Genomic DNA, 27,890 nt, shown 5'->3' with positions numbered 1-27,890 from the left:
GACTTCACAAGAATAATCCACGGGAGAGAAAACAAACTGAAACCAAGGAATCCTTCATATTTTGCAGGATGCCGTAACTCCGCGTGAGCATCAGAAGCTCTCTCGCATGAAGCCGCTCCTCCGTCCAAAGCTCCGTAGTGACCAGCACCTAACACCAAAACTGTTGGGTGTTGCGGCACAACCGACTCGACAGTGAAGAGGTGGGACACTGGAAACAATGCCCACAGCAAACAGCAGTCTGTACCTTGAGCTTTTGGAAATCAGTTGCTACGTCCAGCACAACTCCAAACCGCCGACTTGACAGAAACGACGTGTGAGATCTTGTCGCCTCGTTAAGGTGCTACAGACTCCAGATCCCATCCAGATTGTCGGCAAAATTGTGATGTCTTCTCGAAGAAATGACGGAGCTAGCATAAGGTAAGAGGTACCTTTATTAACACCTTCACCAAGGATGACATTAACTGCCACTGAGTTGCATGAATTCTAAACATGTCATCAACACTCTGAGTTCATAGCATTCTAAAGGAGAGAGTGAAGATGACCAGAGAAGCCAAACTGTCACAAGTAGCTGCATCATGCTACATATCTTTGAAATGGTCATGATAAATCCTCTTTACTGGTAAACTTGCATTTATTTAACATTACTATTTGAGAAATGCCACTTTTAGAAAGAAGATAGTTTACCTGGTATTACTACTCTGTGTGCCTTGCAGCCTGTCTCCAGCACACGTCTGGGATGGGTGACCGCTACACTTTATGCATTCTCTCTCGACAGCCACAAACACAGGAATGGTGGGTGTGACAGAGAACTCATTTGCATTCTGATAGCATTTCCTGTGCAGGAATTAAGGGGAAGCTGACACATCTGCCTAGGCAGTTTCCTGCTTCCCACACAACGGGCTGATTACCCTCTACTGATAGCGTGGAGCCAGGGCTGGGAAGAAAGGGGGAGCTGTGCACTTCAAGGTCCTGCTTTGAAGTCACCCCCACTTCAAAGGCACAACTGGGTACAAGTAAGGGGTCTCTGACCCTACCAAGACAGTGCACTACTGGACCTGTGAAAAACTCTGCCAGGAGTATAGACTGCAATAACGTAAGGAATGCCATTCTGCTTGCCTGCTGCTCTGGAAGAACTGAATTTCTGCTTTGCTGTGCTGCCCTGCTGAGGACATCTCCTATAGCCCAGTGACTATGATATATTGCCTCGATGTACAACAATTCTTGATCTTCAATGCACACTTAATTCAGTGCAACTCTATACCGGCACATTGTCTACATCGGCTACATCTCCACGTTCGACAGCAACACATCTCTTCCTTTGCTCAATGCATCGTCCTCGGCATCAATGCAACCAAGTTACTTTGCAGCAGGTCTGCATGACTCTTGTGTAGGAGAGTAGGATCTGCTTCTTATAGTTACCCCCACCTTTTGCTGATGTTTCACTGTTTTTTGACTTAGCCAGACTGATGCCCTGCTAATCAGGACCCCAGTCTATCTGCTTTCTACTCTAAATTGATTTCCTGTACTTTAGGTACACTCCAGATTGGATTCTGGGGTACCCTTGTGAGTCCTTAGTATATGGTATACTATGTACCCAGGGCATAGGTACCCCAGAGGCCTACCAGGGGCTGCAGCATGTATTATGCCACCCCTGGGAAGCCTTTTAAAATGACACAACAGGTCTGCTACAGCAGCCTGTGTAAGGTGGCGTATGCACCCCTTATTAGAGCTATAGGTTATCTATATCTCTCCATATCACTGCACATATAAGCCTATCAATCACTCCTATGGCAGGCCTTAACAATCCTGAAGGCAGGGTGCTGGGTTTCATGTGAGAGGGTGCCCATGCATGAGCAGAGCCCCTCTGCAGCTTTCGGAATCTTCATTTCGAGGTTGTTTGTGATGCAGCCAAACTATATACTCTTAAGTGCATAATAACCTTGCGGTAAATGCTAACTTTGGAATGGCTGCATGGAAACATGTCGTGTTTGGTGTCAAACACCTTGGAATCATACCTCCACACCAGTAACTGGTGTGGGAGGTATGGTTCCACCCTTCTAGAGGGAGAAACATGGCACCACTGGTATACCCGGTACCAGCTTAACAGAACTGTGGTCTCACAAAATGGATGCTGCAGCCACAGACACGAGTCTTCCCTCCTGCTGCTGGACAAAACTCTGGCAGGGGAGGCTGGACAATAGGTTTCCTGTCGCAGCGAGGTGTAACCACCTCCCAGACAGGCTTTAGTGTATTGGGGCTGGTTGGGTGCATTACAAGAGTACTTTGAAGTCAGCACTGGGGGCACATTTGGTGTCCCTGTGCATAGTCCAGCTCAAACAGGTAGCAGGGGCTACCAGCCCGTGCTCTGGCGCAAAAATGGACAAAAGAAATGGGTGTAGCCACCCCTCTTTCCTGACCCTCCCTTAGGTGGGTCCCCAGAGTTTGTCCCACCCCTTCCTTGGGTATAAAGTAGGAACCCCTGGCTACAGGACTTTGGATTTACCTGGATGCGCAGAAACCTGGAACTTTGACGATCTACACTGCGCTAGATGACTGAAGAATCTCCCTTGGAGTAAAGGAGTTACTCCCCTGCTTGGCAGGGACCAAAGACGCATTTGTCCGTTTGCATCTTCGAAACTCCTGAGGACTCCGAAGAATTTTGCAACACAGGAGGTGGGTTCCCGTGGTCTCTGAGGTCATTCTGTGCGCTCAGCAACTCTGAGGCCTGTATCCCTCGTGGAGACCGTGCAACCCGAACCCCTGGACACCGTGACCATTTGCAGAAGCATCAGCTTTGAGGTGACCTCTGAAATCGAGCTTTGGGTTACTTGTAGCCCAGACCCCCAGCAGCAACTCCACCGAAGATTGCTGGCTTACACTCCATGAGTGTTCCGTGAGCTGGCTCTTTGTGTTTTCTCTGGAGGTCCCTTCGTGATCCCTGGTCCTTCGATCTGTGGGTCCCTGAGAAGGTAACTTTAACTCTGATTGGGCTTCCCTGCTTGCTCCAGACGTGCCCTGACTCTCCATCGCTTGGGGAGTCCCCAGGACCTTGCTGGTCCACACCGAAGCATCTTTACTCTTCCTGCGTGGTTTGCTGTTGCCAAGGCATGTTGTGTTCAATCCGAGCACTGACACCGCAGCACTCGACATCCTTCATGGGGCAGCTCGAATCTAGCTCCTGGTTGTCGTCGACGCCTCCTGGTCCTCGTAGCTGCAGAGTCAAGCTTCGCACCTGAAGCACCCGACATCGGTGGGCATTCGTCTATCGTGCCCCTGATCACTGGCAAGTGACCCAGACTCTGTCTTCTCTGCTTTCAGGTTCTTCACATCCTCTATCCAGGCTTGGATCCCTCCGGACACTTTTCTTCAGTTGCTGGCCGCAGTTTGCAGCAGGTCGCCATTGAAAACGACGACTTGTCCCACTAGCATTTGACACCTATGCACCCGGCTTCCCTGTGTGAGGTAACACGAGTACTCCGGTGCTCCCGTGGGTGATGGCCCTAGAACCCCCTAAGTTCAAAGGGGTTTGCTCAAAGTCCTCTCCTAGGTTTCCTTGAACTTTAAATTTCTAACCGCGACTTTCCCCATAGAAGCTAACGGAGCTCGCCGCTGTGTTCTCACACTGCACACGTCCCCAGCTGCTTTACACTCCTTCAAGACTTAGCCTGAAGGCTGCTCTCCACAGCTACCACTAGGATAGCTTTCAATAAAGGTTGTCTTTAAACTATCATCAATAAGGGTTGTTTGGACTGGTGCAAGGTGCCCACTATACCTAGTGGACAGCATATACCAGGGCAACTTCTCACATCTTGTGTGCAGCCTGCGTTCTATCACAGTCATACTGATCTTTTGGATTTGCCCCAGTCAAGCGTGACGAGATGGCCCCAGTTTGTGCCATTTGCTTCTAAGCTCTACAGAACTGTTTATTCTTCTAAAATCCATAACTTGATTTTTGAATTTTTAATATTCTGCTCTTGCTTTACTCAGCTAAATATTGTCTATGTTCCTAAACTAGTGTGGAGTACTTTTTAAGTTGTTTTCACTGTGTAACTGTGTGTGTGGGTGTGTGTGTGTGTGTGTGTGTGTGTGCGCAACTACTTTACACATTGCCTCTTTAGTTTAACCTGTCTGCTCTGTGGCAAGTTACCAGAGGGTAGCACAGGTAAACTTTTAGTGTGTACGTCACTTACCCTGACTAGCATTGTGGTTCCTGCTTGGACAGCATGCATGCTTCTGTCAACTAGAAACCCAATTTCTAAAAGAAGCCATCAACTTTTTTTCTCGCCACTCACAACCCTGAGAGTTCAGAATAGTTTAAGTGCACGGATGGGCTGATCTCATATCCCCTCCTTCACACCCCAATGAAGTAATGGAGATTTTACACTTGGCCAAATGAGAACTTTCTCAGAGGCTGTAACACAATCTCAAATGGACTTCTGTTCCTGTGAAAAGAAGCGAAAGAATCCCAACAGGTTCTGTGTGACCAAAGCGAGGTCATGGAGACAGTCAACAAGACTGTTTCATGTTGCCCTCACACATCCCCAAGGGGATGTCATGCATCATCATAGGGCCGTGCTCCTCATTGGGCCGGTGCTGCAATGCCCAAGTGGTCCCCCAAAGGCTCTCTTTAGTGGAGATCTTTTTTAGAAATTGCGGTATGATGAATGCAAGCAAGGTGGTAAGTGCAGTGGAGTAGTGAGTGCGGGGCTCTGGATTAAAACTGATTGTGGAGGTTGAAAGCAATCCTTTAATAAGTGGACCGCCCTGTCAGGAATAAAAACCTATTACAGGCAAATGCTACCATAAATGTTTAAAAGGAACCCTGGTAGTCAGTGTACAACAACTGGGTAAAGAAAAGTACTCTGTAGTCGAGAGTGAGAAGCCTCCCTCAGGTCTCTCTCTCAGTTATTGGTCACCATGTTTCGCGCCTATCTAGTGGTCTTAAGGATCCATGGCGCTTTATCAGGACCAAGAAAATATAATGATTAACTATCCTACACGTATATGGTGCCCCTAAAGTGCTACCTACTGTGTGTGTGGTTCAAGGTCCAACCTGCCAAAGGAAAAAGGGGATACAAAAAGGGAATAGGTTATTATGTTCCTGGTGTGAGGGCGTGTCATCAACCAGGAAGTCCCACCTAGTGGACCAGACTAACTTTCTGGTACCGTGTCCAGCAGCCAAGGAAGAGACACCATCTCAAAGATAACCGAGCGCCCCTCCCGGGGATTTAATTTCGGCCTTTAACTTGTCCGTATTGGAGCCCAGGCCTCGTTCCGAAGAGACGATCCGGTTATCCGACAAGAAGACACCCAGGTACTGCATGCCTGTCGTGTATAGTTATCTGTTTTGTGTTTAATGGGGTTTTGGAGCTCAAAGTAAGTGCTGCATTGTTTATTTTGTAGAAGGGCCCATATAAAAGGGAATTTGGTGTTTTGATACTCTCCATGTATGGTGTATATCTGAGGGAATGGTTTGGGACACATTTTGACGGTCTCATCTATCATCCAGGTTTGACAGTGGTTCAGAATTAGTAGGCTACTTCCTATGGGGAATATTAGGAATCCTTTATCGTGGTTTAGGTTTTCGCGTCAAAGGAAAGGTTCCTCATTATGTGTCCTTGTTAAAAGTTGAGGTATTACTATATCATGGTGTCTTCTAAGGACAGGAAGGGTACCACCTGGGCCTTTTTAGTTTGTGCAATTCAACGTTTTAAGGTGGGTACAGGTGGTAGTTGCCTTGTGATGTGCTCAGGGACTTTAGGCAGTATATGTTTTACGATTTTGGTTGTGAGATCCTGGGAGCTCTTGCTTGCCTCTCTTATATCGTGAAATACCCCACTTATGTCTACTGCTCTCACATTTTTGGGCGCGGTTGTGTTCTCTTAAATGAATCACAGCATCATCGTCGGTAGTAGCACTCCCATAGCATGCATTGGAATAATATATTGTACATTTCCAATTCGCATTTTCTGTCAATGCACTTTTTTTGGTTGTAGGTGTAGCCCATGTGACTGCTTTCCTTTCTGGGACGGTCCATACTTAGCTCACTCTGTCATTGTATCTGAAAGTAGTGTGATAGTATTAATAAATGCAATTTTATAATTTTGTTATCTACATATAAAATGATGCAACAGCTGCTATCTATCTATTTATACTTACATGTCTGTTCTCTTTGCAGCTTTTCATTGGGGTGTTATAATGTACAGCAGGTGCTTTCTTTTCTGCTGAAAGAAAAAGAAGTGTCAGGTTCATTTAAATGTTTATTTGATGGCAGTTTGCAGAGGTCTGAGGTTATTAGGATTATTTTTTCTCGTTTTTGGGGGTGAGTTTATATTTTTTAATAATCTATGTCTACTTACTGGGTTATATCTTTTGCTGTTTTTTTTTTTTCCTGCAGGTAATCACTTGTCGAAGTTGCAGTGTTTTCTTTTAGGAAGTTTATGTACAGAGATGGGAGTCAGAGAGTGCTTTGTTGAATATTTGATATTTTACATTTTTTATTTTATTAACAAGTAAGTTTTAGTTTAAATATATGTTTTGCTCACTTGGTTAGGTAATTGTCATGATGTATATATTTTTCCTTTAAGGGTCTGTCTAGTTAGAGAACCCATCAGAGTTTCCTCGTCTTGCAGGGTTTGTCATTTATGAAGTATTAAGTTGATAAAATTAGTGTGTCTTTCATAGTGTTGATTTCATTGTTTTTCTGATTTTATTGTTTGATTTTATTGGTCAATTTAGTTTTAGTTGTAATTTTGTTTATCAGTTATATCCTTTTATGGTAAACGCTAATTTAAATTTCATTTATAATGTTTGATATATAGTTTGATAGTTTGGAATAACATTTTATTTACATATATATTTTCTTAATATTTAAATTGTTGTACAAATGTTTGTAGTAACTGCAAATCTTTTTGGCGGTTATTTTGTTATGAATTTAGTTATATATTTTATTGGAGTGAATTATAAATATTTTGGTGATGTAACATTTATTTTTAAAACAAATATGTATATACAATGTTTTATGCTTATTTTAAATAACGGTTTTACATAAAAGGTACTTTTTTAGTTTTTCATTAATGACAATGTCATTATTTTTGTGATATTATTACAGTTGATGTGTGAATCTATATTTTTGACATATTATATATTATATCCATTTTTGTTTCTGATATTTGTGTTTTCGATATCAGTAAAAATCGATATTTGTGGTTTTATTAGGTCAAGTTAGGAAGGTGATATGTTTGCTACTATATTTATTCCCCAGTATTTTTCTGTTTAGATATTGTATACATAAAAATTATGTCAGTGATACCCATGATGAGTAGAATTGAAGAAGACTCTTGAGGTTATTGCTGGATAGCCTAAGTAATATTTATAGTGCCTCTCTTTGAGTTCCTGAGTAATATTAATAGTGCCTCTCTTTGAGTTCCTGAGTAATATTAGGAGACTGTCTCTCTGAGTCCCTGAGTAATATTAAGAGCATGTATCTTTGAGTTCCTGAGTAATATAAAGAGCGCGTCTTTTTGAGTTCCTGAGTAATATTAAGAGGCGTATCTTTGAGTTCCTGAGTAATATTAAGAGCGCGTCTCTTTGAGATCCTGAGTAATACTAAGAGCGCGTCTCTTTGAGTTCCTAAGTAATATTAATAGGAATGTATGACGTTACTACACCAGCTATTACTACGCAGTAGGTTACTATGCGGTCGTTACAACGACCGCGTCGTTACCACGCGTGGCTTTACATCGCAAATCGTTTCTATGACTTGCGCTAGATGGCGCGCTGGATTTAGGAATAGTATAAATTACTATTCCTAATCCAGTTAGCGCAACAGCATGGAATGTGTTGGACTTAAAATCCAACACATTCCCTGGTTTTGCACACCACCTAGCGCAAGTCATAGAATCAACTTGCGTTGTAAAGCCACGCGTGGTAACAACGCGGTCGTTGTAACGATCGCATTGTTACCTACCTGCATGGTAACAGCAGTGTTGTAAACGCTGTTTCCCTATTAAGAGCGCATCTCTTTGAGTTCCTGAGTAACATTAAGAGCACATCTCTCTGAGTTCCTGAGTAATATTAACAGTGCGTCTCTTTGAGTTCCTGAGTAATATTAAGAGCACAACTCTTTGAGTTCCTGAGTAATAATAAAAGAGCCTGTCTCTCTGAGTTTCTGAGTAATATTAAGAGTGCATCTCTTTGAGTTCCTGAGTAATATGAAGAGCGCGTCTCTCTGAGTTCCTGAGTAATATTAAGAGCGCGTCTCTCTGAGTTCCTGAGTAATATTAAGAGCGCGTCTCTCTGAGTTCCTGAGTAATATTAAAAGCGTGTCTCTCTGAGTTCCTGAGTAATATTAAGAGCACGTCTCTCTGGGTTCCTAAGTAATATTAGGAGACTGTCTCTCTGAGTTCCTGAGTAATATTAAGAGCGCGTCTCTCTGAGTTCCTGAGTAATATTAAGAGCACGTCTCTTTGAGTTCCTGTGTAATATTAAGAGCTCATCTCTCTGAGTTCCAGAGTAATATTAGGAGTGCGTCACTAAGTTCCTGAGTAATATTAAGAGCATGTCTTTTTGAGTCCCTAAGTAATATTAAGAGCACACCTCTTTGAGTACCTGAGTAATATTAGGAGCCTGTCTCTCTGAGTTTCTGAGTAATATTAAGAGCGCATCTCTTTGAGTTCCTGAGTAATATTAAGAGCGCATCTCTTTGAGTTCCTGAGTAATATTAAGAGCGCGTCTCTCTGAGTTCCTGAGTAATATTAAGAGCATGTCTCCCTGGGTTCCTGAGTAATATTAAGAGACTGTCTCTCTGAGTTCCTGAGTAATATTAAGAGCATGTCTATCTGGTTTCCTGAGTAATATTAAGAGACTTTCAGTTCGTGAGTAATATTAAGAGCGCGTCTCTCTGAGTTCCTGAGTAATATTAAGAGCACGTCTCGTCGAGTTCCTGAGTAATATTAAGAGATTGTCTCTCTGAGTTCCTGAGTAATATTAAGAGGCGTATTCTTGAGTTCTTAAGTAATATTAGGAGACTGTCTCTCTGGGTTCCTGAGTAATATTAAGAGACTGTCTCCCTGAGTTTGTGAGTAATATTAAGAGCGCGTCTCTCTGAGTTCCTGAGTAATATTAAGAGCACGTCTCTCTGAGTTCCTGAGTAATATTAAGAGGCGTATCTTTGAGTTCCTGAGTAATATTAGGAGACTGTCTCTCTGAGTTCCTGAGTAATATTAAGAGCATGTATCATTGAGTTCCTGAGTAATATAAAGAGCGCGTCTTTTTGAGTTCCTGAGTAATATTAAGAGGCGTATCTTTGAGTTCCTGCGTAATATTTAGAGCGCTTCTCTTTGAGATCCTGAGTAATACTAAGAGCGCGTCTCTTTGAGTTCCTAAGTAATATTATGAGGAATGTATGATGTTACTACACCAGCTATTACTACGCAGTAGGTTACTATGCGGTCGTTACAACGACCGCGTCGTTACCACGCGTGGCTTTACATCGCAAATCGTTTCTATGACTTGCGCTAGATGGCGCGCTGGACTTAGGAATAGTATAAATTACTATTCCAACTCCAGTTAGCGCAACAGCAGGGAATGTGTTGGACTTAAAATCCAACACATTCCCTGGTTATGCACACCACCTAGCGCAAGTCATAGAAACAACTTGCGTTGTAAAGCCACGCGTGGTAACAACGCGGTCGTTGTTACCTACCTGCATGGTAACAGCAGCGTTGTAAACGCTGTTTCCCTATTAAGAGCGCATCTCTTTGAGTTCCTGAGTAACATTAAGAGCACATCTCTCTGAGTTCCTGAGTAATATTAACAGTGCGTCTCTTTGAGTTCCTGAGTAATATTAAGAGCACATCTCTTTGAGTTCCTGAGTAATAATAAAAGAGCCTGTCTCTCTGAGTTTCTGAGTAATATTAAGAGCGCATCTCTTTGAGTTCCTGAGTAATATTAAGAGCGCGTCTCTCTGAGTTCCTGAGTAATATTAAGAGCGCGTCTCTCTGAGTTCCTGAGTAATATTAAGAGCGCGTCTCTCTGAGTTCCTGAGTAATATTAAAAGCGTGTCTCTCTGAGTTCCTGAGTAATATTAAGAGCACGTCTCTCCGAGTTCCTGAGTAATATTAAGAGCGCGTCTCTCGGAGTTCCTGAGTAATATTAAGACTACGTCTCTTTGAGTTCCTGAGTAATATTAAGAGACTTTCTCTCTGAGTTCCTGAGTAATATTAAGAGCGCGTCTCTCTGAGTTTCTGAGTAATATTAAGAGCGCGTCTCTCTGAGTTCCTGAGTAATATTAAAAGCGTGTCTCTCTGAGTTCCTGAGTAATATTAAGAGCACGTCTCTCCGAGTTCCTGAGTAATATTAAGAGCGCGTCTCTCGGAGTTCCTGAGTAATATTAAGACTACGTCTCTTTGAGTTCCTGAGTAATATTAAGAGACTGTCTCTCTGAGTTCCTGGGTAATATTAAGAGCGCGTCTCTCTGAGTTTCTGAGTAATATTAAGAGCGCGTCTCTCTGAGTTCCTGAGTAATATTAAGAGACTGTCTCTCTGAGCTCCTGAGTAATATTAAGAGACTGTCTCTCTGAGATCCAGAGTAATATTAGGAGCGCGTCACTGAGTTCCTGGGTAATATCAAGAGCATGTCTTTTTGAGTTCTTAAGTAATATTAAGAGCACGCCTCTTTGAGTTGTGCTATAAAGGTCTTTAGCCCTTCCTCACATTTCACCCTATTTTCTTCAGGTGTATACTTTTTGCATTTTACACTTGTTGGGTCATATATGCCAAGGAGTTGAAGGAGACTCATAATGTGAAGTCACCATCACCCCGGGAGCGACTGTGTCCAGAACAGAAACAATGTACGCATTAAACGTCGCACGGTTCTCCTGAATCTTGTCATGTAGAGCTCGAGGAAGGTTCTCCAAAATGAGGGCCCATATTTGAGAATGAAATGTTACTTAAGTTAGGTTTAGCAGCACAAAGCCAATGAGAGAAAGTAGATTTGGGATTACCATCGTCATAACTGAACAAGAATAAAAGTGCTTAGTGATCTCATCAGACTACTGGTAGGGTGTTCAATTCTTCTAGATAAGAGGCACTTTTTCATGAGGCGCACTGCATAGAAGAACCTAGCTCTCCATGGGAATGCAGACACTGTCACTTCTCAGAGGGGTCAGGGTTCATGCAGACGTGGTGGCATTTTAGCAGAAGGGCCTGGATATAAACCCTAAAGGTCAGTCTTGCTCATTTCTTCCATTGGGATCAAGAACTGTTTTTGACAGTATAGTCAACTGGAAGATCTATGGGAAAAGTGTCAATATGAAACCTGTAGTCTTCTTGAGTGGTACGTTCTAAATCTACCGGTAAGTCTCAGCAGAGTTTTCCAGGATTATCTTGAAAAGTTTCCAAGAAGACATTTGTGATACCAGGGTGAAGTTCTTTCTCTATGAACGTTAGATGCTGCTGGTCTCAAGAATTCTGACCCGCACTCGATATGAGGCATTCAAAGGTATAGATTGGCTGAGTGCTTTGTCCATCTATTTCTTCATCTTCTTCACTCATGGGGGTATATTTACAAACCCCTATCGCCACCACAACGTCACTTTAATTGACGTTGTGGTGGGATAGGGGCTTTGCCTTATTTACACGGCAGCATTAAGCTACTTAACGTGGCTTAACGTCCCCTTGTAAATAAGGCACCCTTTCATGCTATACTTAGCGTGAAAGGGGAGGGCAGTGGGTGTTGCGGTGGGCGTTCTACCATAACACCCATTGATTTTGATGCTGCCATCTTTTTACAAGGGTGGCAAAAATAGGAGGCAGCGCCAAAATTAAGACCAGGGAAAACCTGGTCTTAATCCGGCGAAACAAGAAGAAATGCTTTATTTCTCCTCATTTTTGCTGCATGTATGTGCGCTGTGTTGTGCAGCATACATAGAAACAGCAAAACGCCATTGATTGTTTATGTGCAGGAAGGTGTCCGTTCATGCACATAAAAAATTGACATTTTGCCACTTCTATGTGTGCTGCTTTAAGCAGCACACATAAAAGTTACAAAACACCATTTAAAGATTGTTTTTGTGCAGGAAGGTACACCTTCCTGCAGATAAACAATCACTTTCCTCAACACAGGCCCACTTGCACTATGGTGCAACGGTGCCAGCGTTGGCGCTAGGCTGCTTAATTCTGCGTCAGCGGAGGAGGAAACACAGGGCTGCACCATATTGTTGTAAATATGGTGCAGCCCTGCGTTTCTGAAGTGGTGGAGCATGGCTTGAAGCCAAGGAGGCTAACGCCACGCTCTGCCACTTCGTTATAAATATGCCCCATGGTTCGTTATCATTGAGAGGCTGCTCAACATTATTTAAACACATTTAAATGTAAAAGCCACATTTAAGCTCATTTTTATTCCAATGATATAAACAAAAAATATAAACAAATGTCTTGAGCTTGTTAATAACAGGTGAATGATTCTGCAATCCACTGCTTTATATTCGTTTTTATTAAACAAATATGAATTTCCTTAATTTCTTTTCGCTCAGTTTGGAACTTGGAGCCGCTGGAGAGAGACTACACCGGGCTCAATGCTGTGCGGCTAGTCGTGGCCACCTTGCTGCTCAGTTTTCTGTTCCTGATGCTCTGGACCGGCAGAGCCCTGCACATGAACGTCCATCTGATGGAGCAATCAGAGGTAAAAAAATCCAGTTTGGGGGAAAGCAGTGACATATTGATTAAGTCTCCTGCCCAGAACCAGATAGTCAATTTTCCTTGGCCTCTCGGGTAAGGTGCCAATGCCTTATTAGCCAGAGCCAGCAACAATCTGTCTCCCACACATAACTACCAGACGCCCAGCAGCCAGACCTTTGATTCTCTCAAGGACCGCATTAAATGCAAGAGGAGATTCTGAAGTAAACCTCAGATCTCACAGAGTTCAAATAAGTGTATGGATTATTGCCCAACTGATCAATATCTTAGAATCACATAACCTTCTTCGCTGGTTTCAAGCTGGTTTCAGACCTGGACACCCCACTGAGTCTGCACTCCTTGAAGTAACCGAACTCTTTAAGCTGATCTTAGATTAGGAATAAATGCTGTACAGATTCTTTTAGATATCTTGGCGGCCTTTGATTCGATTCATCATGATATTATCCTTCAACATCTGGCTGAGATAGGGATTCATGGTCGTGCTTTGGCCTTGGTTTAGCCTTTGTTTGAAAACTGAAAGAATGTTACAAATTGGGACCTTTTAGATCAAGGGCGGATATTACTTAAATATACTGTCCCCGGAATTGGTCACATAGACAAACTTTCTTCAATATGTGTAGGTCCCGTTGTGAGAAGTTGGCCTGGTATATGCTGTTCACTAGTTCTAGTGACCACCTTGTACCATGCCAAGCAACCCTTATGGTGTGGTTGTAAGTCAACCTTTTCGGACTAGCTGCCCTAGTGGTAGCGTAGGCTAAGCAGTCTTTGAGGCTAAACTCGTGATGCGTGTTAAGCAAGCTGTTTTACCAATAGTAACCCCCTTTTATACCAATGAAAGGACACCACACAGATATATATTCAAAATATATATGTATTTTATTTCTCAAAGTAACCCCTAGTCTCTTTATGAGCACAGGAGCACAAATCGTCAAACAAGATTATCGCAGAATACACAGAAGTTGCACTTTATATGGATAGGCCCTGGTGGCCACTCGAACCATATACTAAAATAGTGGTATAAGAACCACGAACAGGAAAGGGAAAAGGCCTAGGGCCTCTAGAATCGCTGGGCCTACAAGGAGCTAACTTCAGTTAGTGACCAGGAGGTCCACGGGTCGCGTGTGCAGAGCAAATAGTCACACGCGTGCTCCCATAGGTTTCAATGGGTGCGTAAAAAGTACAAAGTTACTGCAAAAGGAATCTTCCGGATGACCTAGGAACTTAAGACTTGGATCACAGGCACTTAGAGATGTAATACTACACTTGGGCACCGGAGTGCCAGCTTTACCTCACCCACAGGAAGCGGGTGCATAGGTCTCGAAGTGCGTCGGGTTTCTTCTATCTGTTCCGTGGGGCCTGTAGACAAAAGTGCTGCAGGCGGTCGGTCGGGAAGAGATGCAGTGGATCCAAGGGGGGATCGGAGATGTTGAAGACCTGTAAGCAGAGGGGACAGTGTTTACAGTCACTAGCCAGTGACCAGCGTGGCACCAGGTGGGTACCAGGCGATGTCGGGTGCAAACAGGAAGAAAGGTGTAGCTTGACTCTGCAGCCACGTGGTCCCTGAAGGTCGACGACGTCCAGGAGTCGAGTCACGAGCTGTCCCACGCAGGCTCTCGCTGTCGGCGGTGTCGGCGACTTGATCGAAGCAAACAAGCCTTGGCAAAAGCAAATGTTGTAGGCAAGGAGTTTAAGCTGATAGTTCTGACCAGCAAGGTCAGAGGAACTGCTCCTTTGGAGGGGAGCAAGGGCCAGTCTGGAGCAACCAGACCAGCGGTGTTTGTTGTAGATTTCGTCGCCAAGATGGCCACTAGCTAGCGGGCCAGCAACCGGTTAGGCGCGTCGAGTGGCAAAATGCAGAAGGGCCCCACGCAGATCGTGGAGATGCTGGAGGGCTCACCTTTGGTGCAGATGCTGCTCGAGGGTTGGGCTTCTCAGGACCCAAAGCACAACTTGGAGGGAGCCTCGGTTGTTGCACTGGTCAGCTTGTCGTAGTCGTTTCAAGATGGCTGGCTCCACGTGTCTCGGTGCCTCCACGGGTCTCCTCTTTGCAGGGACTGTGGATCGGGCGGTGAGAGGTCTGGAGGTCCAGGTCTTGTCAGTCTCTGGGCTCGGGCTCCGGCGGGAGGTGGCGGCAAAGCAGACGTTGATTCGCTGGATGGTGCTTGCGTTAGCAAGGTGGTCACTCCCTGACCACAGGGGAGATTGGCTTCAGTCCTCTGTGCGGCAGAGCGTCGAAGTTCCCGTCTTCTTCTTAGTTTTAAGTTGATTCCAGGATGTCTGAAGTCTTAGGACACAGCTCCTACCTTTAAGCGGATTCTAGGGGCCGGACTACCTGCTAGGTCCCTCCCTAAGGGTGGGACCAGGAAGGGGGGTGGTTACACCCCCAATCCTTTGTCCAGCTCGCCCCAGGCCCGGGACTGGTGTGCCCCAGGACCGGTTTGAACTGGCATATGCCCCGAGGCTCCTTGTGAGCCACAGGCATGTCTGGTTTCTTTCAAGCCCTACCTGACCAATACACAAAATCCTGTCTGGGGTGGTGCACGCACCTCCCCTGGCAGGAAACCCTTTGTCCACACCTCCCAAGCTGGAAGGACTCCCAGCAGCAGGAGGGCAGACTTGTGTCTGTGGTGGCAGCATCCATTTTGTGGAGCTGAGGCTATGTCTGATTTTACCCGGGTTTCAGGTACTGTACATGTCGTGTCCCTCTAGAAGGGTGGAATGCTAACCCCGTCGCCAGAATTGGCGAGGGGTTAGTATTCCAATTCGTATGACACCTTACTCGACATGTTTTGATAAAGCCAAACCAAAGATAGCATTTAACCGCGAGGTTCATAATGCACTTAAGAGTATATGGTATGACGATATCTGGAAACAGTAGAAGGAAGTTGTTCCGACCACTGCAGACAGGCCCAGCTCATGCCAGAGCACCATCTCACATGGAACCAAGCACTCTGCCTTCAGGATTGTTAAGGCCTGCCATAGGAGTGACTTATAGGTTACCAGGTGTCCCATTTAAGGTTAGGTATAGGTATACTACACCTAAGTAAGAGGTGGTTACACCAACTTACCCCAGCTGAGTGATCAGCCAGTTGTGTCAGATTTGTTAGGCCAAGCCTGGGGTGGCATAATACATGCTTCAGCCCCGGGCAGGCCTTGGGTACACCAATGCCCTGGGTACCTAGTGTACACTGGTACAGGGGCTGACAGGGTGATCCAACCAATTGGGTATGTACCTAGGGTACATGGAGTCCATTTTAAAGAGAGAGCAGATGGGCTGAGGTCCTGAATGGCAGGATCTCAGGCCAACTAAGTCGAAAAACCAGCTAGACACTAGGCAAAAATTTGGGGGTAACCATAGTCAGATATCCACCTTCCTACACAACCCCCCCCCAAACGAAGGGAGATAAGGCTGACCTTGACCAGGTAAGCCTATATTGCCCAAGTGGCCATATAAGGAGGAACCAGCACTGGCATGGTTACCCCCTGTCTCATGGTCCACTAAGCAATCCCTCACCCTAAGGGTATCAGAGGGTCTCCACCATAGGGAATCTCTACCTTTGGCGTGTCTTGGCAAAGTAAAAGGCTGGTGTTGAGATGGAGTACTGAAGTGAGTGTCCTCAAAGTGAGGCCTCAGCTTCCTCCAATCATCCTTCACCATGGATGCCTTTCTTTCCTTAACTGAGTTGCACTGTGCTCTCAGGGTCAGCCTCTGGCTACCTAAAGCTGGAGGCTGGGTCCCTTTTGTGGGCTTACTGGAGGGACAGGTCAGGTTTGGGGCCCTAAGGTCCCAGGTTTGCCTGTGCCCAACAGAATCCCTCTGGGGGAGGTCCCTAACTACCTGTAAAGGAGATCCCTCAGGAATGTTTTTACCCATCACCTGACTAGGGCTACTAGCCAGGCAATCCTCATTCTTTTGATGGGGGGGTTCTTGTGGACAGGGGCCCTCTTGGGGTCCACTGGCCTCCCTGACCTCTGCAGCCCTGGGCTGACTGAGGCAGGGTAGAGAAAGGCAGGCTACCTGCACCAGACTGGGTCCCACCTTGGAAGGGGCCACTGACATCAGAGGCTCTGCCAGGCCAGGCCTGGCTACCTCTGGGGCAGTTCCTTCACAAGGGGTGAGGTCAGATCCCTGAGGAGGCTGACCTTTTCCTAATGTCTGGGGAGAGGGAGACTTTTCTTCCTCCCCACTACTCTCAGTTTGTGTGGAGTGATCCATTGTTTCAGGCTTCACTACACCTATGTCAGTCTGAGTATAGGCTGAGACCATTACAGCCTTGCCAACCTTTTCAGGGGGGCCCTCAGTTTGTGTTTGAGCTGTGACTGTCACAGCTCTGCCAGTCTCTACAGGGAAGTCTGTCTGTGCCTGGGCTGTGGCTACCACTGCCCTTCCAACCTTTTCAGGGAGGAAATCTATTTGGACAGGGGTTGTGAATGGCACAACCCCCCTACCCTTTTGTGACAGGCCTACCATTTTAGAATGGGTGTCTTGTTCAACTCCAGCCCAAGCTGAGAGTTCTAAGTCATTCCCCAGTAAGCAGTCTACAGGCAAGGTTGGGGACACTGCTACCCTTTTAGGGCCAGTGACCCCTCCCCAGCTGAGACATACCTCTGCCATGGGATGACTGTTCTGTTTGCCATCAATGTTAGTCACCTGGTAGGAGAAACCAGGCAAAAGCTGCTCAGAGGGAACTAGCCAATGGGCCACCATTGTGATGCTAGCTCCAGTGTCTCTGTAGGCCTCAGCTTTGGTACCATTGATGTAGGGCTCCTGTCTGTACCTACCCAAAGTGTTGGGACAGGCAGTGAAGTTGGCAAACCCCATGCCACCATCACAGACAAGAGTAGTTGCTGTAGGGGAATTGGCTAAGCCAGGGTCCCCCTGTGTTCCCCAAGTAAACCCACCCAGATTTCTGGGGGCACTCCCACCACCTGGGGGATTACTGCTGACAGTAATAGGTGGTGTGACAGGAGTACTTGGAGGAACAGTTTTGTTTTTAGCCCTTGGGCAACCGCTGTCAGTTTTCCAATGCCCAGGAGTTTTACACTCATGGCAGTAGGGCTTTTTAGCTGTGGTAGAGGAGGGAGCTTGGGACCCACCACCCTGTGTGGAGTTTTGGGGCCCTGAGGAAGGTTTCTCTTTTTCTTTATCCCCACCCTTCTCTTGAGGCTTGGTGGTATCTTTCTTTTGGTCACCACCCTGGTTTTTAGGCCTGATCCTGGTCCTGACCCATTTATCTGCCCTCTTTCCCAATTCTTGGGGAGAGGTCAAATCTGAGTCTACCAGGTGTTGATGGAGAAGCTGGTTTTGACAATTACTTAAAATCTGCTCTCTCATCATCAAATTGTACAATCCTGTATAATCAGACACCTTACTTCCCAGCAACCAACCCTCCAAAGCCTTAGTGGCACATTCCACATATTCAGACCAGTCCTGGGTCTGTGTCTTCTGGGTGTCTCTGAACATTAACCTGTACTGTTCAGTGGTTAAGCCTAACCCATCAACTAGGACACTCTTCAGGACTCTGTAATTTCTGACATCCTCTTCTCTAACAGTGAGGAGTCTATCTCTGCCTCTCCCCTCAAAGGAGAGCCATAAGATTGCTGCCCACTGGTCTTCAGGAACCTGCTGCACTTTGCAGGCTCTCTCAAGAGCAGTCATCCATTTGTGGATGTCATCCCCACTTTTGTAGGGGGGCACAATCTTGGACAGGTTCCTATTGTCAAAGACCCTATCTTTGTCCCTAGGGACATTGCTGCCACCAGTGGGTATAGACCCACTCTCTCTATGCTGCCTAGCCTTGCTCAGTTTCTCTTCCATCAGGGCTACCTCTAGCTCCTGCTTCCTGATCCTCAGCTGGGCTTCTTGCATCTTGGCCTCATGTTCCCTCCTCTGAGGGGTGGTCATCCTTCTCCTGGAGTGACCTTGAGAGCCTCTAGAGCCATGGGAAGCATTGGAGTCACCTGAGCGATTCCTTTGCCTTCCAAGCCCTGTGTTAAGTCCACTGGGGAGATCCAGTGGGGTGAACCCACTGTCAGTCCCCAATAGCCTTAGTTTAGCTGGGCCAAGTATAACACTTGGCACTGGGCTAGTTCTCCCTTCATCCTCTCCACTTTCTGTATCCCCATCACTTTCCTCCTCTGTAGTATGGTTTTCATCTAAGGGATGGCTATTGGAAAGGGGTACCTCAGTGGCATCTTCAGAAGGGGGGCCTCCTGTTCCTGTCCCTAAGGGGGCTAACTGGGAAGCTCTCTTGAGCTCTCTTTGATTCTCATCATCTTGCAAGAGTGCTCTGAGCACAGCAGAGGTAGGGTTCTTGGGCTGTTTAAGGCCTCTAAGAGTTGCCAAATGCCTGAGCTCATTCTGATTAAGGGTAGCAAAGATGGATGGTGCCCTCGGGGGGTCACTCTCAACAGAGATGGGTACAGTGGACCCCTCTGCCCCAGCCATTGCTCTTAAGTGTGGGTGGATGTGTTGCAATCTACCTACACTTGGGTTTACCTACTAAACCTATCTAGTAGTTGTAGTCAGGGTGTGCTACTCCCTTTGCTCTACAACAACTAAGTTCAGTAGAACTTAAGTATATCTAATCTTGTTTTATATGTACCTACAGGTACCTATGTGATCTTTCAATTGGTAACCAAGAGATTACAATGGTAAAACACAGCAAGCTCAAATCCAACCGCTGCTCACCAATGTGAGAAGTTGGCCTGGTATATGCTGTTCACTAGTTCTAGTGACCACCTTGTACCATGCCAAGCAACCCTTATGGTGTGGTTGTAAGTCAACCTTTTCGGACTAGCTGCCCTAGTGGTAGCGTAGGCTAAGCAGTCTTTGAGGCTAAACTCGTGATGCGTGTTAAGCAAGCTGTTTTACCAATAGTAACCCCCTTTTATACCAATGAAAGGACACCACACAGATATATATTCAAAATATATATGTATTTTATTTCTCAAAGTAACCCCTAGTCTCTTTATGAGCACAGGAGCACAAATCGTCAAACAAGATTATCGCAGAATACACAGAAGTTGCACTTTATATGGATAGGCCCTGGTGGCCACTCGAACCATATACTAAAATAGTGGTATAAGAACCACGAACAGGAAAGGGAAAAGGCCTAGGGCCTCTAGAATCGCTGGGCCTACAAGGAGCTAACTTCAGTTAGTGACCAGGAGGTCCACGGGTCGCGTGTGCAGAGCAAATAGTCACACGCGTGCTCCCATAGGTTTCAATGGGTGCGTAAAAAGTACAAAGTTACTGCAAAAGGAATCTTCCGGATGACCTAGGAACTTAAGACTTGGAACACAGGCACTTAGAGATGTAATACTACACTTGGGCACCGGAGTGCCAGCTTTACCTCACCCACAGGAAGCGGGTGCATAGGTCTCGAAGTGCGTCGGGTTTCTTCTATCTGTTCCGTGGGGCCTGTAGACAAAAGTGCTGCAGGCGGTCGGTCGGGAAGAGATGCAGTGGATCCAAGGGTGGATCGGAGATGTTGAAGACCTGTAAGCAGAGGGGACAGTGTTTACAGTCACTAGCCAGTGACCAGCGTGGCACCAGGTGGGTACCAGGCGATGTCGGGTGCAAACAGGAAGAAAGGTGTAGCTTGACTCTGCAGCCACGTGGTCCCTGAAGGTCGACGACGTCCAGGAGTCGAGTCACGAGCTGTCCCACGCAGGCTCTCGCTGTCGGCGGTGTCGGCGACTTGATCGAAGCAAACAAGCCTTGGCAAAAGCAAATGTTGTAGGCAAGGAGTTTAAGCTGATAGTTCTGACCAGCAAGGTCAGAGGAACTGCTCCTTTGGAGGGGAGCAAGGGCCAGTCTGGAGCAACCAGACCAGCGGTGTTTGTCGTAGATTTCGTCGCCAAGATGGCCACTAGCCAGCGGGCCAGCAACCGGTTAGGCGCGTCGAGTGGCAAAATGCAGAAGGGCCCCACGCAGATCGTGGAGATGCTGGAGGGCTCACCTTTGGTGCAGATGCTGCTCGAGGGTTGGGCTTCTCAGGACCCAAAGCACAACTTGGAGGGAGCCTCGGTTGTTGCACTGGTCAGCTTGTCGTAGTCGTTTCAAGATGGCTGGCTCCACGTGTCTCGGTGCCTCCACGGGTCTCCTCTTTGCAGGGACTGTGGATCGGGCGGTGAGAGGTCTGGAGGTCCAGGTCTTGTCAGTCTCTGGGCTCGGGCTCCGGCGGGAGGCGGCGGCAAAGCAGACGTTGATTCGCTGGATGGTGCTTGCGTTAGCAAGGTGGTCACTCCCTGACCACAGGGGAGATTGGCTTCAGTCCTCTGTGCGGCAGAGCGTCGAAGTTCCCGTCTTCTTCTTAGTTTTAAGTTGATTCCAGGATGTCTGAAGTCTTAGGACACAGCTCCTACCTTTAAGCGGATTCTAGGGGCCGGACTACCTGCTAGGTCCCTCCCTAAGGGTGGGACCAGGAAGGGGGGTGGTTACACCCCCAATCCTTTGTCCAGCTCGCCCCAGGCCCGGGACTGGTGTGCCCCAGGACCGGTTTGAACTGGCATATGCCCCGAGGCTCCTTGTGAGCCACAGGCATGTCTGGTTTCTTTCAAGCCCTACCTGACCAATACACAAAATCCTGTCTGGGGTGGTGCACGCACCTCCCCTGGCAGGAAACCCTTTGTCCACACCTCCCAAGCTGGAAGGACTCCCAGCAGCAGGAGGGCAGACTTGTGTCTGTGGTGGCAGCATCCATTTTGTGGAGCTGAGGCTATGTCTGATTTTACCCGGGTTTCAGGTACTGTACATGTCGTGTCCCTCTAGAAGGGTGGAATGCTAACCCCGTCGCCAGAATTGGCGAGGGGTTAGTATTCCAATTCGTATGACACCTTACTCGACATGTTTTGATAAAGCCAAACCAAAGATAGCATTTAACCGCGAGGTTCATAATGCACTTAAGAGTATATGGTATGACGATATCTGGAAACAGTAGAAGGAAGTTGTTCCGACCACTGCAGACAGGCCCAGCTCATGCCAGAGCACCATCTCACATGGAACCAAGCACTCTGCCTTCAGGATTGTTAAGGCCTGCCATAGGAGTGACTTATAGGTTACCAGGTGTCCCATTTAAGGTTAGGTATAGGTATACTACACCTAAGTAAGAGGTGGTTACACCAACTTACCCCAGCTGAGTGATCAGCCAGTGTGTCAGATTTGTTAGGCCAAGCCTGGGGTGGCATAATACATGCTTCAGCCCCGGGCAGGCCTTGGGTACACCAATGCCCTGGGTACCTAGTGTACACTGGTACAGGGGCTGACAGGGTGATCCAACCAATTGGGTATGTACCTAGGGTACATGGAGTCCATTTTAAAGAGAGAGCAGATGGGCTGAGGTCCTGAATGGCAGGATCTCAGGCCAACTAAGTCGAAAAACCAGCTAGACACTAGGCAAAAATTTGGGGGTAACCATAGTCAGATATCCACCTTCCTACACCCGTCTTATTACTCATACTCAAATAATTTGGTATCTCCACCGTGTCTTATGCGTGTGATACGCAACTTACCCTTGACAAGAAATCCACCAGCTCTGGTGTTGTACTTTAGGAAATGTTCATCTCCAAAGTCGGTCCTGGAGGGCCGGATCTATGCCAGATTTTTAGGATAACTACATTTATGTAAATGTGGCTATGCTAAAAATCTGGCATGGATCTGGCCCTCCGGGACCGACTTTAGAGAACCCGGACCTACGTCATAGCTTCTGAAAGGCAGTTTTTAAAGTTTCGCTCAGAGCCACATCAAGCACGAGCCTTGGACACCACCAAAGACTCCAGATCGGAGCTGAGGCTCCGATGATCCTCAAAAGATGAGATCCTACAGCCTCTTGAGGAGACTCGAGAAGATCTAGAAGAATACAGCTCATACACTGACGTCAATGAAACTCCTTATATCCTGATTCCATGATAAAGTTTTAGGTTGTTTTAATCATTAAACTGTTTTTCTTTTTGTAAATTGGTTAGGAGATCTCCAGGAGAGGCTGCGGGTAGGTGATCTCCAGGAGAGAAGGGCGGTGCACGCCCTTGTGATGTGGACCGTGGGGATAAGCTGGTGGGTCTGACTGGAGGGTGATTGAAGGAGGTAATGAGGTGCTGGTGACTGAACTGCCAGACACCTGTGCCCGCTCACCTGTCTAGTACAACCAGTGGTTTCCCCTGAGCAGTACTTGGAGGGACAGGTCTGCAGGGTAACGATATCCGTGGGGCTGGGAACACGCGGTCTTTGTATCCTCCATCAGACTCGCAAAGAGTGGATGCCCACAGAAGGGTCGCTGTGCGCATCTTGAGCCATGGATAGCCACAGAATGTGAGGGAACCTGGGAGTGTGCTTAGCACGGTTGTCCCACCACAGGTCTTCAAGGCTCCTGGCCCCGACGGTGGGGCTCAGGGGCTCAAGAGCAATAGATGGATATACTAAGGATGGTGGCCAGGGGTTATCAATACTAACAAAAGACGACCCTGAGTTTGTTGCTAGGAGGGGAGTTGGGCTGACTGATGCCTTAGAGATGCTTCCAGTACTTTCAAGAGTTTCCTGAATTGAGACATAATTCAACTATGAACTGATTGGGGTCAGGAAACCTCCAAGAAGATTCTCAGGCGATTCTATATGTGCGAAAATATACTTGAAAGGAGCTGAACATGAAAGGAGGTGGATTGTAGAAGTGAAAAAATATGTTACAGACAACTTGCAGAATAATCAGAATCCATGTCAAATTTCAGGCCTGGGTTATCTGAACGGGTTTGTAGTCTTCTAGTGAGTTGCTTGGTGAGTCTGGCGTAGAGGGAGTTCCTGTGGTCCAACTTGCTGGTGACGGGAGTGACATGTGAGTGACAGTTTTTCTGGTGCTGCTTGGGAGCCATTTGAAGATTTACCTCAGCATCCTCAGGGTGTGGACATGTGCAGTCACGGCAAGTTTGCTGTTGAGGATTATTCCAAGGTTCCTGGCGTGCTTTCTGGATGTAAGTGAGTGAGTGCTGAGGTGTGTAAACCTGGACTGGTGTTGGACCCCCACTTCTCCACTGTACATTTTGCGTCCTTGGCTGTGTTCATATCCCTGAGTGTAGCGCTGAATGCGTATCTGAGTAAGTGGCGGTATGCGTAAACCTGGACCTGATGTTTGACACCCACCGCCTCACTGTACCTCGACTTGCATAAAAAAACTCAGTACACCTTTGTCACCATTGGAGCTTTACTCTCCCTTAGTGTAGCTCTGAGTTTGTCTGAGTGAGTGTCAGTGTGAGTAAACCTGGGCTTACATTGGACTCCCACTGCCTCACTGCACATTTGCCTCCATTTGAGCAATCATATCCCTGAGTGTAGCTTTGTTTATGTACCACAGTGAAAGGTGGTGTGCGTAAACTTGTACAAGCATTGCACGCACACTGCCTCAATGTACCTTTGCGTCCATCATAGTGTACCTACCCTAGTGTAGCTCTGAGTGTGTATCCTAGTGAGAGGTGGTGTGCACAGACCTGAATCTGTGTTGGACTGAGTGTAAAATCACCAGTCATGTCTGAACCGAGACTCTTGGAGGCTGTTTCTGCTACGATTGTCCTGCCAATTACACTTGAGGAAAACTTCAAATGTGATTGACGGATGCTCAAAACGGCAGAGCCATACAAGAGTGTTTTTTTGTTTAAAAAAAATGTTTTTATTTGTATTTTGTGCCAAACAAAAAACAAAAGAAAGCATATCGCATTTGGTTACAGTCGTGCAGAGGTGTACATATAAAATCCACATCACATAGAGTCCCACATCATACTCCCTTCGGGCGACTCGAACCTGCAAGTCCCACCCATTCACTGTTCTTCGCTGCAGTGTCCCAAGTTCCTTCCCCTTCTGGAGTGCTCGGGGACGAACGAGCCGGCAGTCATGGCTAGGGTTAAAGGAAGGACATCTTAAAGGCCCGCTAACCATCGCACAGTCCCCCATCTAGCCCATAATATGTCCTCCATTTGCCCCATACCCTGCGGAATTTTGACGGGCAGCCTCTCGCCTTGTATGTGACCCTCTCTGCCGCCATGTACAGATCCATTCCCACCTTCCATTCTCAGAGCTGGGGTGTTGCTACCACCCCCCATGTTCTAGCTACGTCCTGTTTCGCCACCACTAGAGCTAACATGGCGAAAATGAGCTGTGGGAGGCCCAAATCTACTGCCCCGGGTATGCCCAAAAGTATGAATTTCGGGTCCAGTGGTAATGTCGTTTCTAGAACCTTGCTCAATTCCCCCCAAACCGTTTCCCAGTATGTTTGTATTTCAGGGCAGGCTCAGATGGTATGATAGAACCCCTGTGCATGGCCACATCCCAGACAATTCGGGTCACTGGTGTGGTGAAGCCAGGCCCCATCATAATAGACTCTGTGTAGTATCTGATATTGAATGAGACGAAGGCGGGATTTAATGGCCACCACTTGATGGTGCATTAAGGCTGCTTCCCAGTATATGTTCTCAAGTGAACCTAGCTTTAGTTCCCATGATTCCCTCAGTCTCCCCAGTCTGTCTGGAGCATTGTTATTCAGGGTCGGGTATGTCAGTGATACTGCCTTGGTAAGTACGTGTTCCTGTAGTAGACGCCCCTCTAATGGAGCCTACTCCGGTGGTGAGGAGGATAGGGAATCCTCTGCCTGCCAGGCATGTCGAAGTTGCGCATACTTAAAAAACTGGGAGGTGTGCAACTCAAAGTCTGTCTGCAGCACACAGAACTTTTAAGTTTACCTTTGGCTATGATCTGCCCTATGGTGGAAATGCCTATGGCATCCCACCCCTCAAAGCCCTTCAGTTTGTGGAGTTCTTTTAACCAGAGACAGTGCCAAAGAGGTGTCTGTTTAGTAGGTTTGCGAGTCCACCCCAGCGCCTTCGACGCTCTGTCCCATACCTCTAGCGTGACTTGTGTGGCCGGGAGAAGTCATCCCTTACCTCGTCCCCCATAGAGATAATACATACATGTGCGGTTCGCCATAGTATCTCTTTCCAGCCTATAGGTGGGGTGGTCCGACGTGGCGTGTATCCATTCATTCACCCGGGTTAGATGTTCCGCCCAGTAGTAGGCCTCCATATCAGGCAAGGAGATCCCCCCCATTGTGCTGGCAGCGGTGTAATGTAGTCAATGCAATCCTCGGTTGCTTCTCGAGCCATAGGAGGGAACGTAATTCCACGTCTAATGCCCGGAAGGTCTTCCGGGAAAGGGGGAAGTACTCATTCTGGAGGGCGTAAAGGAAACAGGGCAGAGTAACCATCTTAAACATAGCCGCCCGGACTAGGATTGTGAAGGGGAAGAGATTTCCATCTCTGTGCATCTGTTGCAAAATTGCTTATGACCCGTTGGATGTTTCTCTGGTACAAGAGCCTCCTGTCTGTGGCTGAGATAAATCCTTAGATATGTAAACCCAGTATGTGCTATCTGGGCCCCGGGAGAGTTGCCAAGCAGCCAAGGCTCTTGAGCTGTAGATTACCGACTTGTGCCAGTTTATGGTATAACCTGAGTATGCCCCATAGAGTCCCATGACATCAAACAAAGTGGGAATTGTGCTAGTAGGGTGGGTAATATATAGCAAGATGTAATCCGCATAGAGCAAGATCTTTTCTTCCCCAGTATCTGTTGGTACAATTTGGAACCCCCGAATCTCCAGGCACTGCCGAATCACGCAAGCCACTATCTCTATTGTGAGAGCGAAGAGTAGCGGGGACAGAGGACAACCCTGGCGGGTGCCCCATCTGATGAGGAAATCTCCGGAGACCTGGCTATTTACCTTATCTCTTGCCCAGGGATCCGTGTACAAGAGATCCATCCAGTGCTGAAAATTTGGGGCCTATACCAAATTTAACCAAGGTGGCCTTCAGAAAGGGCCAATGTAATGTAATGTAATGTAAAGGAGTACTTTTATAGCGCTTCTATCACTCCAGGGAGTATCTTGGCGCCCACCCATCCCAGATGGAGGAGTTGGAGGGAAAGGAGACAATTCACGCTAAACACTACATATTTACACCAGTGCTGTACAAGCTGCATCGGTCAAAGAGAACACCCAGGTTTTTGCTGCCTTCCTAAACTGAGTTTCATGGGACAGAGATCGTAAAGAGAGAGGGAGCTTGTTCCAGGCCTTGGCACCCAACACAAAGAGCGATTTACCACCTTTAGTTGCTAACTTAAATCTGGGGATTATGAGCAGATTCTGACCCGCAGACCTTAGGCAACGTATCGGGTGATATCGTCTAAAACCATTTGCATAGATATTTTGGTCCTTGATGTTGAAAAGCCCTAAAGGTAATTAACAGGATCTTAAAAAGAATCCTTTTACCGATTGGTAGCCAATGGAGCGCGTTCAGCGCTGCTGAGGCTGATGACTTACGGGGCCAGCGTAGTACTAAGCGGGCCGCTGCATGTTGGACCATTTGTAATCTGTAAAGTACCGATTTATTAGCTCCAGCATACAAGCTATTACAGTAGTCTAACCTGGAAGTGATTAGGGCCACTGCAACCGTTTTCCTAGCTGGCAACGGAAGAAGATAAAAAAACTTCCTTAAAGCTTTTATTATATGGAAGCATGTACCAGCTACGGCAACCGCTTGTTGTTTAAAGGGCAGTTGGTTATCAAACTTAATGCCCAAATTTCGGGCCGATGTAATGGTGTTAGGAGGGGCTTCTGCATCATCAGGCCAACAGATTTTTGGGGAAAACACATTTTGCTTTCCAAATGGCAGAATTTCAGTTTTTCCGGCATTACATTTAAGGTGATTATTAGTCATCCTGTTAAAAGTTGCTGCCAGGCACTCCTTAAGATTTTCCTCAGCGCCAGGCCGTTCACTGTCCAGTACTAGGATGAGCAGAGTGTCGTCAGCATATGAGATTGTACTGATCTGAAAAGAAGCGATCAGTTTTACCAGGGGAACCATATACAGATTAAAAAGTATAGGGCTTAGACTCGATCCCTGGGGGACTCCGGAGCTGAGGACCTTAGCTTCAGATTGATAATGACCCAGCACTGTGATTTGGCGTCTGTCGCTAAGGAAATTTCTAAGCCAAGCCAAAACCACCCACCTACTCCTGCGGCAGCCAACCGGTCTATTAGGATGTTATGTGAGACCGTATCAAAGGCTGCCGACAGGTCGAGTAGGATTAAGACAGCCTTCTTTCCCTGGTCAATGGCCATGCGAAGGGTCTCTGCTGTGAACAGCAGGGCAGACTC

General features: G+C 46.8%; 1 protein-coding gene across 1 annotated transcript in view; it reads left to right on the top strand.

The window, feature by feature from the left end:
• Window positions 1-27,890, top strand: part of LOC146869167 (uncharacterized) — a 140,068-nt gene that overhangs the window by 62,918 nt on the left and 49,260 nt on the right. Inside the window, exon 3 of the mRNA XM_085653441.1 lies at window positions 12,537-12,685. Within this exon, the coding sequence (XP_085509567.1) occupies window positions 12,537-12,685 (149 nt within the window). The remainder of the gene's footprint in view (window positions 1-12,536; window positions 12,686-27,890) is intronic.

Source organism: Triturus cristatus, chromosome 1_1 (assembly GCF_964204655.1).
Source record: "Triturus cristatus chromosome 1_1, aTriCri1.1, whole genome shotgun sequence".
Classification (NCBI taxonomy): Eukaryota; Metazoa; Chordata; class Amphibia; order Caudata; family Salamandridae; genus Triturus; species Triturus cristatus.
Note: the sequence above shows the minus strand (reverse complement) of the source record. Positions and strands in the feature narration are given on the sequence as shown.